At 29.7% G+C, this 8634-nt stretch overlaps 2 protein-coding genes and 1 non-coding gene across 4 annotated transcripts; 1 reads left to right on the top strand and 2 right to left on the bottom strand.

Moving 5' to 3' along the window:
- Window positions 1-167: 167 nt before the first annotated feature.
- On the bottom strand, window positions 168-2093 carry LOC138940206 (uncharacterized). 2 transcript variants are annotated; one of them, XM_070308837.1, is made up of 3 exons: window positions 1729-2093; window positions 1260-1534; window positions 168-1044 (listed from the first exon to the last, which is right to left on the bottom strand). In XM_070308837.1, the coding sequence occupies exons 1-3, from the start codon at window positions 2033-2035 to the stop codon at window positions 907-909; spliced, it is 720 nt and encodes a 239-aa protein (XP_070164938.1). In that variant the 5' UTR covers window positions 2036-2093; the 3' UTR covers window positions 168-906. The 2 variants fall into 2 exon arrangements, with proteins under 2 accessions (XP_070164938.1, XP_070164940.1); XM_070308839.1 differs by having other exon boundaries at window positions 968-1057.
- On the top strand, window positions 446-519 carry Trnat-agu (transfer RNA threonine (anticodon AGU)). Its single transcript has one exon. It is a non-coding gene; the product is annotated as a tRNA-Thr (tRNA).
- Window positions 2094-3056: 963 nt separating the features above from the next.
- On the bottom strand, window positions 3057-6735 carry Emei (transmembrane protein 161-like emei). Its single transcript, XM_070308640.1, has 11 exons — window positions 6197-6735; window positions 5955-6058; window positions 5606-5861; window positions 5354-5433; window positions 5026-5241; window positions 4547-4663; window positions 4334-4474; window positions 4085-4259; window positions 3865-3961; window positions 3643-3797; window positions 3057-3525 (listed from the first exon to the last, which is right to left on the bottom strand). The coding sequence occupies exons 1-11, from the start codon at window positions 6197-6199 to the stop codon at window positions 3406-3408; spliced, it is 1464 nt and encodes a 487-aa protein (XP_070164741.1). The 5' UTR covers window positions 6200-6735; the 3' UTR covers window positions 3057-3405.
- Between the last annotated feature and the right edge of the window lie 1899 nt (window positions 6736-8634).

Here is an 8634-nt window from a genome sequence, read left to right as displayed (position 1 = left end):
AAGCAGTGGTATCAACGCAGAGTACTTCCCCGCCTGTCACGCGGGAGACCGGGGTTCGATTCCCCGTCGGGGAGGTATCAACGCAGAGTACTTTGTTATTTTTCTTTCCATTTATTAATATTCTGTATTTAAGAATATTTCACTTAAGTTTTATAATATACAATTATATTATCTTATTTGTGTTATTTCTAATATGTGCTTCGATAATACAATTCGTCCATACAATTGCAATCCCCTGTTTATATGTTTTGAGAATCTTTTATAATCCTTGTAATTATGTCCGTTATTAATCATAAATTATCCAGTTAACAATAATCCTGATTCAATTACATATATAATATTAATAATATAATTATAATACATTATAAAGACAATCGATACATAATTAAAAGTTTAAATATGAAGCAACTTCTGAAGAAATTAATATTTTCAGGGGAAATTTAAAGGCGCCGTGGCTTAGTTGGTTAAAGCGCCTGTCTAGTAAACAGGAGATCGGGGGTTCGAATCCCCCCGGGGCCTTTCGGGGATAATTTTTGTCATTTCGAATCAGTAATGATACATATACTTTTGTAGAAATATTCAATTGATAATATACGCCTATAAGAATTTTATTTTACCTATAGAGAGCTTGAAAATCTTATTAAGAGCGAAGAAAAAAATCTATAAATTTTGTATAAGTTAATTAATTTTATTCCTATGAAATAGTTATAGTGAGTGATTGTTAAATATTAATATGCTTGATCGCTATACGAAGTACTTGAGTATGCGAAATATATGTGTGAATTCTCTTATTTGTAACATCTTTTTACAAGAAATATCAATGCGCTCGTGTATATGTTTTAGAAATTATATAAATAAGAATTATTTTAGTGTTATATACAGTACGAAACAATAAATATTATAGCATTAAAAGTTGAACTTGTATCCATTCCCAGAAACCTTTACATGCGCTACAGATGGGGAAGATGAGTAAGCGATTCCTAATAAATTTTGCTGTCGTTCTGGTTGCTGCTCTTGTCGTTGTAACTGAATTTGTTCAGGTACCTGTGTACAGTTACTATTAACAAAAATCATACTTAATACATCGCACACATACATACGATAATTATTATTTTTCTCTATGCAAAATAATTTAACAGCAATAGACAATTTTATTTATAATTTAAATAGAGACAGAAAAATCCGATATTGTCACTAATATTGTGTAACAATTATTTTAAAATTTCCATTTTTATTTTTATATATAATATAAAAATTACCTGCTCTGACTGAACCGCTTGTAATTGTCCTTGTTGACCTTGCGCAAGCTGTGCCTGTCTAAGAGCAAGCAATTGCGCTAATTGCAATTGATAAACAGTATTCGGTTGATATGCATGCAAATATGCTTGTTGTGGCTGCTGCAATTGCTGCATGTACGCTAATGTAGTAGCGGGATCTGCAACGGCCTGATAAGCTAATGGTCCAGTTGCGGATGCTGCAAAACTCGGTTGTTGCGGAACCGCACCATTCGCGATAGAACCAAATGGATAATATCCTATAATTAAAAAATTTCCGTCAACTCGTCGCAAATTTATTCAAAAATTAATTTTTCGTTATTTTTTCCCATCTTTGATTTGTATAGAATTTCATATGTAAAAATTATATATATCTTTAATATACCTTTTGTACAAAGTTATATCATCATCGTAATAAAAAAAGAATTGGGTATAGTATTTTTTAAACACAAACCTAAGCCAGGATTTCTGTAGGCGAGAGCATGCGCTAAACTTGGCAAAACTTTTTGCGCTAACTGAGGATTGCCGATGCTAGATGCGAAAGATTGATGGGAGCTCGGCCCGTTGAATGCGAACGACGTTTGCGTTAATCCCGGTCGGATAAAACTGAAAGAGGTATGTTGTTCGGAACTTCCTATTATGTTTGGCTTTACAGCTTGAACGGGTGGCTCAGCTATGACGAGATAATACAATGCACTGACAACAATCGCGTGTTTCTGCAAATTATAATTTTGTAAGATCAATCGAGATAATTGTGACATGAGGATAAATACGGTATTTAATTATTCCTTAACATTGAACGTGTAATAAAAGTAATAACCAATTATAAAATCTTTAAAAAAGGGTAGCTTATGTAACAGAGAGAGAGAGAGAGAGAGAGAGAGAGAGAGAGAGAGAGAGAGAGAGAGAGAGAGAGAGAGCGCTCTGACACTTTTATCAATTATCATTTTAAAAATGTAATATATTTTTCATTTAATTAATGTATATATATTTTTCTCCCGAATATGTCACAATTATTCTCATTGATTTTAATTGATAAAAGTAGCAACACTTTATAAAATATTAAAAACTGACTATAAAATTATTATAAAATCTTGTAAACTTAAATCTTATAAAACTTATGAAGAACACGTAGAGCTAATATTTTAATATATTTGATTTATGATACAAAACAATATACTCTTAAATTTTCTTTACATCATAATCTGCTATTCGTTACTCACCAACATTATGAAAAACTATACAAATTATCTCTTAATGTGATATTCGTATAATAGAAGCACAGTATTATCGTCGGCGAGAATCACGATGGTATTACGGTGCCAAGAAATTCTGTGGGGAGCTATATACTACGGAAGCAATTGGCATGAAACGTGAGTAGCATCTGATCGACATCGTTGTAGCGGATACTTTCTCCAAGATACCGATATTAAACAATTCGTGAATCGCGATCAGATGACAAATAACAGTTTTCTCAAAATATGATAGACAAAAATCATGGAACGATAAAAGCTTTATGTAAAACAGAAAATTAATCGTTTTTACGTTATATAAGTGTAAACAGGAATTTCAAGTTCGAAAACTATTTTCACTGAGATTAAGATCGTTGATAATGGAGAAAGTTGCTTTCAAAATGCTTAACACGACAACAATGTAGTCGTACGATGAGTATTAAATACAATCAAGTAGACAGTAGACAATAGTGTTAAGTATTTCACTGGTAACGGTTTTATTTCTCTGTATTACATGAAATTCGTGAAATAGAATCATTACAGTGATTGTTTGTACTACAAAAAAACACGAACATTACTAATTTAGCACTGTTTTACCTGTATACTGTATAAATAGCATGTTAATATACTAATAACATTTTTAATACGAGCAAGATTTTAAGTTTCAAGTCCTTATTTATAATACAACTGCAATATTATATTTATTGCCATATATGTATTACAAAATCGTACATTATACGTCATAGCTGTCATCCTAATTATTTGACCATAGGCATATGTTAAAATTGGTAGTCTGAAAATATGTATTTGAATGGACAATGCTATGATTCTAATAATGAATGACTGATTTGTGAAATAATGGAGATTTGTGCGATGTCTGGATTTTCTCTTAGATATCTTCATATGCTGGAAAAATATGATTGATAAAACATGCCCATAGCGCTAGTCGCAAATAATGCAAAACAACTCCACCATGTTGCCAATCCTAAGATACCTCTGTAAACATCTGTGGTAAAGATCTGTAACAAAAGAGATATATTCTTTTACATTATAAAACATCGCAGATTTAATATTATCAAATTTTTTAGAAACATTATATCATTAATATTTTTCTCGAATATATTGAGATATATCACCTGCTTCAACGAACTTAATGCAAGTTGAAGTTCTTCAGCAGTTTGTACAACAGTCTTATCATTGCTAATTGTAGATAAGTGTAACTTCGGTAATTCATCCGCTGGACACTCTTCCTCTAGCGTCCCTTTTAAGATACCTTCCCAAGTAAAACCACCTAATTCAACAAGAAATACAGAGGCATTATTGCATGTTGTATATTTCATAAAAAACATTTTTCTTACCGAGCGTTTTGTAGAGAAATGTAAAAAATAAACACATAATTATTGGAACAACAAACTGTAGCGCAACTACACATAGATAATAATATACAGCTGCAATCTGTAATATATAAAATAAAACTCGTTTTTTATTAGATATTTATAGGAGAGAAAACTCTCTTTTTTAATATAATTATTAGTCTTATTATATGACATTGTAAGTTATACAACCATTATGATATACCTTTTTCTGTAAGTCAACATTAGTTATTCTACCAGCTTCTTTTTTCTGAATTTCTAATTTTTGAATTGCAAGATTTAAGTAAGATTGCAAATATATTGGCATTAGTACAATCTTTAATAAAACAGCAACGACGATAATAATCAATCTCATACTGTCAAAACTTGCAGCTGTCATTCTATAATAAAAAATCTTTAATTAATTTTTATATTCATCTAATTTGATTTAGATATATAATATATATTGACTTACAGTGGACTAGTCATACCACTAAATATTCGAACAGTCAAATAATCCCTGCTGATAGGTGTAATCCATAAGCTCACCAGTAGCAATGGTGAAACATAGCTGATATTCGCTATTAACAACAATAATTTGTAGTCTTTATAATACCTGTAATTATTTTCATATATAATATATAATCAGCATTCAATATTGATTGAATTGAATAAAGTTTATCGTAACCTCAATGTATCCCAATGCATCTTTGATACCCTTAATCCTGGGAAAGTGAATAACGATCCCAATAAACCACACCATATGGCAAGGAAGAACTTTACAACTATTTTTGAAGCTGGCCCCCTATATTAAATATAATAATTAATATTATAATATAAGTCTTCCATATTTATTAAATAACATTATAAAAAAAAAGATCAAATAATTATTAATAAGGTTAAAAATAATTGTTATATAATCTTCAACATCTATTCTTATTGAATAAGTTAATAAATAGAAGCTAGTGTTATATTAAACTATATGTATATACTGTATTAAACGTATAGTTATGTTATTTACTATTAATAAATACATATGTAATTACAAGAAAAATAAAAATCTGTTACTAGAGTATCCTATCATTAAGAATATTCTATTTATTATACAAATAATCAATAAAGCTCCAATAAGATCATTAGTAATAATGAATTATGTAATCAACTCACGTGGAAGAAAGTCCTTGAGTATCTAAAAATCGAGAAGCGCTATGATTGAAACTTGTATATGCCTTTTCCAAGCCAATTTCCAATTTATTTTCATCAACTATAAGCACCATCATAGCAATGAGAAGATATGCAAATCCAGTAACAATACATGTAGATCTTTCACCTACACTTTCCTCTCCTCTGAAATATTGTACCCAGAGGGAAAGTAGTACTTTACTATAAATTACATAAGGAAAGCAAAGCTACACATTTTCTATCTCCTATAACTTTTTATGTTAAATATAAAACATTTAAGATTCTCTAATAGAGATTTTAATCCAAAGGATACAATGCAAAACCCAGAACTACCAAACACCACAGTACACTGAGATTAATCTCATCTTTGATCGGATATAAGTAATTGTATGCCTGTAAACAATAAAAAAAAAGAATGTAGATAATATTACAAAATATACACTATACAAGTTATAAATATAACATTAATTAATAAACTAATTATATAGAAAAAGATATATTCATATACACACACATACATAAGTATCCATGTATTAGATGAGCAGTAATTAGCAAGCACACTAACCTCTGTCAATATATAAACAATAGAAGCATATAGAGAGAAATCCAGTAGCCATTGATATTCTGTATAATATTTTAAGTGCACAATATCAAGCGCTGTCACTTTTGCACTTTCGAGCTGAATACCTAGATTTCTAGGAATATGAAACACATCTCCCACTTTGCCGTTTTCATTGTGTTTTCCTCTCTTTGGTTTCTCCTTTGGCACGCCAGCCAATGTTCTAAGTTGTTGATCTGTCGGATACAGATATCGTATCAATCTGTACAAATGAAAAAAAGTGATGATAGATTTTAGTACATTACTATCGTGTCCATAACTTGTTTTTTGTATCTAAATGCATGCAAATACATACCCAGTAGAACACAAGATCCATCTCGCGAAAGAAAAATGTGGACTTAATTTTTGTATGATACTGACCATTACAAGAGTGATGACTAATTGTGCTCCTAACAAAGCCTGAAAGAAATATACAGGTCATATATGTATAACACTCTGTTATTATATACAGAGTAAGTAAAAAACAGACATAACAAAGAGCATAACTTTAAGAAATACATAAAATATACTGTAAATGAATTAATGTTTTAAGATTACCATGTTCAATCAGACGTTCTGGCTGTTGTCAAATTCTCACGAACAAGATTGCTCCATTGGAGAAACAATGTTTCGAAAATTTTAACAGATTCTAAAAGAGACAATGACCAAATATATCCGATTTGCCGCGAGTAATGTTTGCTCTACCATTTTAAAGGACATGCTCCATCCGCGAGCTGGTTTTATAAATAGTTATAGTCTGGCGACTACATAATACCGAACGAATGCATCAAATTGCCTCGCATGCGGATGCGAGGTTATTTCCAGTTATCGTCGCTCTGTAGCCAATGCCAGTAATGCCAGAATGCCCAGAATGGAGACAACTCAAAGTCAAGCAATACGCAGCTATAGTAGAGGGGATAACGCACACAAGCAAAAACCGCGTGAGCTCGATGTTTAGGCTAACTTCGGATAGCAGAAAAGAACAGATGATATATTATCGGAATCTAACAGACACTCCAAATAGATTTTTTACTTGGGATCTTGTCAGATCGCAAGTAGATTTTTTACTTGGAGTATGACAGATCCCAAGCAGATTGTACCTCTGCTCCTCTGCAGCGAAGAACACAGAACATATATACATATAATGTCACATCTATAATATCTAAAAATATCAAAAAGTTAAATGATATTACCATCTGATCAAATATATATGATATAAAATTGAACGAAATTTTTTTATTTAAACTAGAATATTTTATAAAACGCACATTAATTAAAAATTATTTTTCTAATTATACTTGAATGCATGGGGAAATATATTAAAGTTGTTATTATATAGTTATTATATAAAATTTTAATATCTAATATATATAATATAAAATAATTTCTAGGTCACAAAATTACATAATTACATAAATAAAAATAAATGTTTGGCAATTAATGTAATATACATATTTATGTCGTGGCTGATGTTTCCTGTACAATTATCGCGCTCTGCCCACAAGTATACATATATGTATATACAATACATACATACAAACAATAATAGTAGTAATAATACTCATTGCGTAGTTCATATTTGGTCACATCTGATAACGCCGGAAGCCCCGGAAAAAAATCTATATATATAATCAAATATAAATATATAAACTTCTTTTCTTTTTTCTAAATTTAATAGAAAGTGATAGATGAAGAAATATTTATCTTTATGATATCTTAATATGCTTTTATTGTAGATCAAAAATAAGTAACAGTACAGTTAAAAAGTATACACATTATATACATGATAAGGAAAAACTGATGGCAATATCATTTTGATACAAATTATAATTACACTTAATTTTAATAATAGAATGCTACAGGAGAACATAATTTATGTTGCAAAAAAATACTCAACAGATCATGAAATTTCCCAGAAACGCATTTTCCATGCATTAATGAATTTATTTGCATCTTGGAAATTCCGAATCCTTGATTACGTAATGGTCAATATGTGATTCTTCAATGTCTTGTAAATAGGCTTCGAATTGTCCAATTAGCTGTTCATTATTAAGTATATTTATAATAATATGACGTAGCGGTTGGAAAAATTATTTATTATCTTAATCGACGATCAAGCAACCACTTTTATCTTCTAGGAATACATCATCATCTATTACCATGATATAATTTAATAAAGAGTCGTCATTAACACAATTATATAATCAATATTATAAAAATATATATTAATTTCTGTTAATTATTTATCACACACATTTTGACATATATTTTACACTTTATAAAAGTTAACAATAAATATTGTATTTTGATTAAAAAAAATATTACACACACGCACGCACACACATTGTTGTGATATTATTTTTATATTGGCAATTTCTAAAAGTTGTTGTAAATAAAGTGAAAGTATACGTTTAATTTATTTCCGATAATCGATTAAGCAAACTTTCAATTTGAAATGTAAACATTTTTTATTCATTTATAACATTTATTTCAATACCGGTAGATGCGTGATAGATGCATAGAAAAGTTACCTTTTCACTTGTATAACGCGAAAGTATTAGTTATTGCATTTTATATTTATAATAACATATTAGAGAAAAACCGTAGAGAGAGAGAGAGAGAGAGAGAGAGAGAGAGAGAGAGAGAGAGAGAAAGAATTTAAAGATAAAAAAACATTACGATAATGTAAGAAATTTATTAAGATCCTTGTTTTTCCTCTTAAGACTAATTTTATCTCTTATTTACATATTTGCTTGATCATCTCTCGTGTCATTTTTGTTCCTTTTCTTTCACAACAAACTATCTAAGAAATAACTATTATTTTATTATTTTATTAATATATGTATTACGCCGATAATAATAAAGTTTCAAAAATTTGGTTCTAGGTTTGTCATTGCTATCAACTTAACTTGCGGAAATAACGTTCTTAACAATTTGAACGCCAAGCCGGAGGTATAAAACAATGCGCTCACAGTTCATGAGATCATATGCTGTGC

Source organism: Polyergus mexicanus, unplaced genomic scaffold, assembly GCF_030449975.1.
Source record: "Polyergus mexicanus isolate NDT 795.1 unplaced genomic scaffold, iyPolMexi1.0 SCAF_16, whole genome shotgun sequence".
Taxonomy (NCBI): domain Eukaryota; kingdom Metazoa; phylum Arthropoda; class Insecta; order Hymenoptera; family Formicidae; genus Polyergus; species Polyergus mexicanus.
The sequence above is the reverse complement of the archived record's forward strand: the minus strand, read 5'-3'. Positions and strand labels throughout refer to the sequence as shown.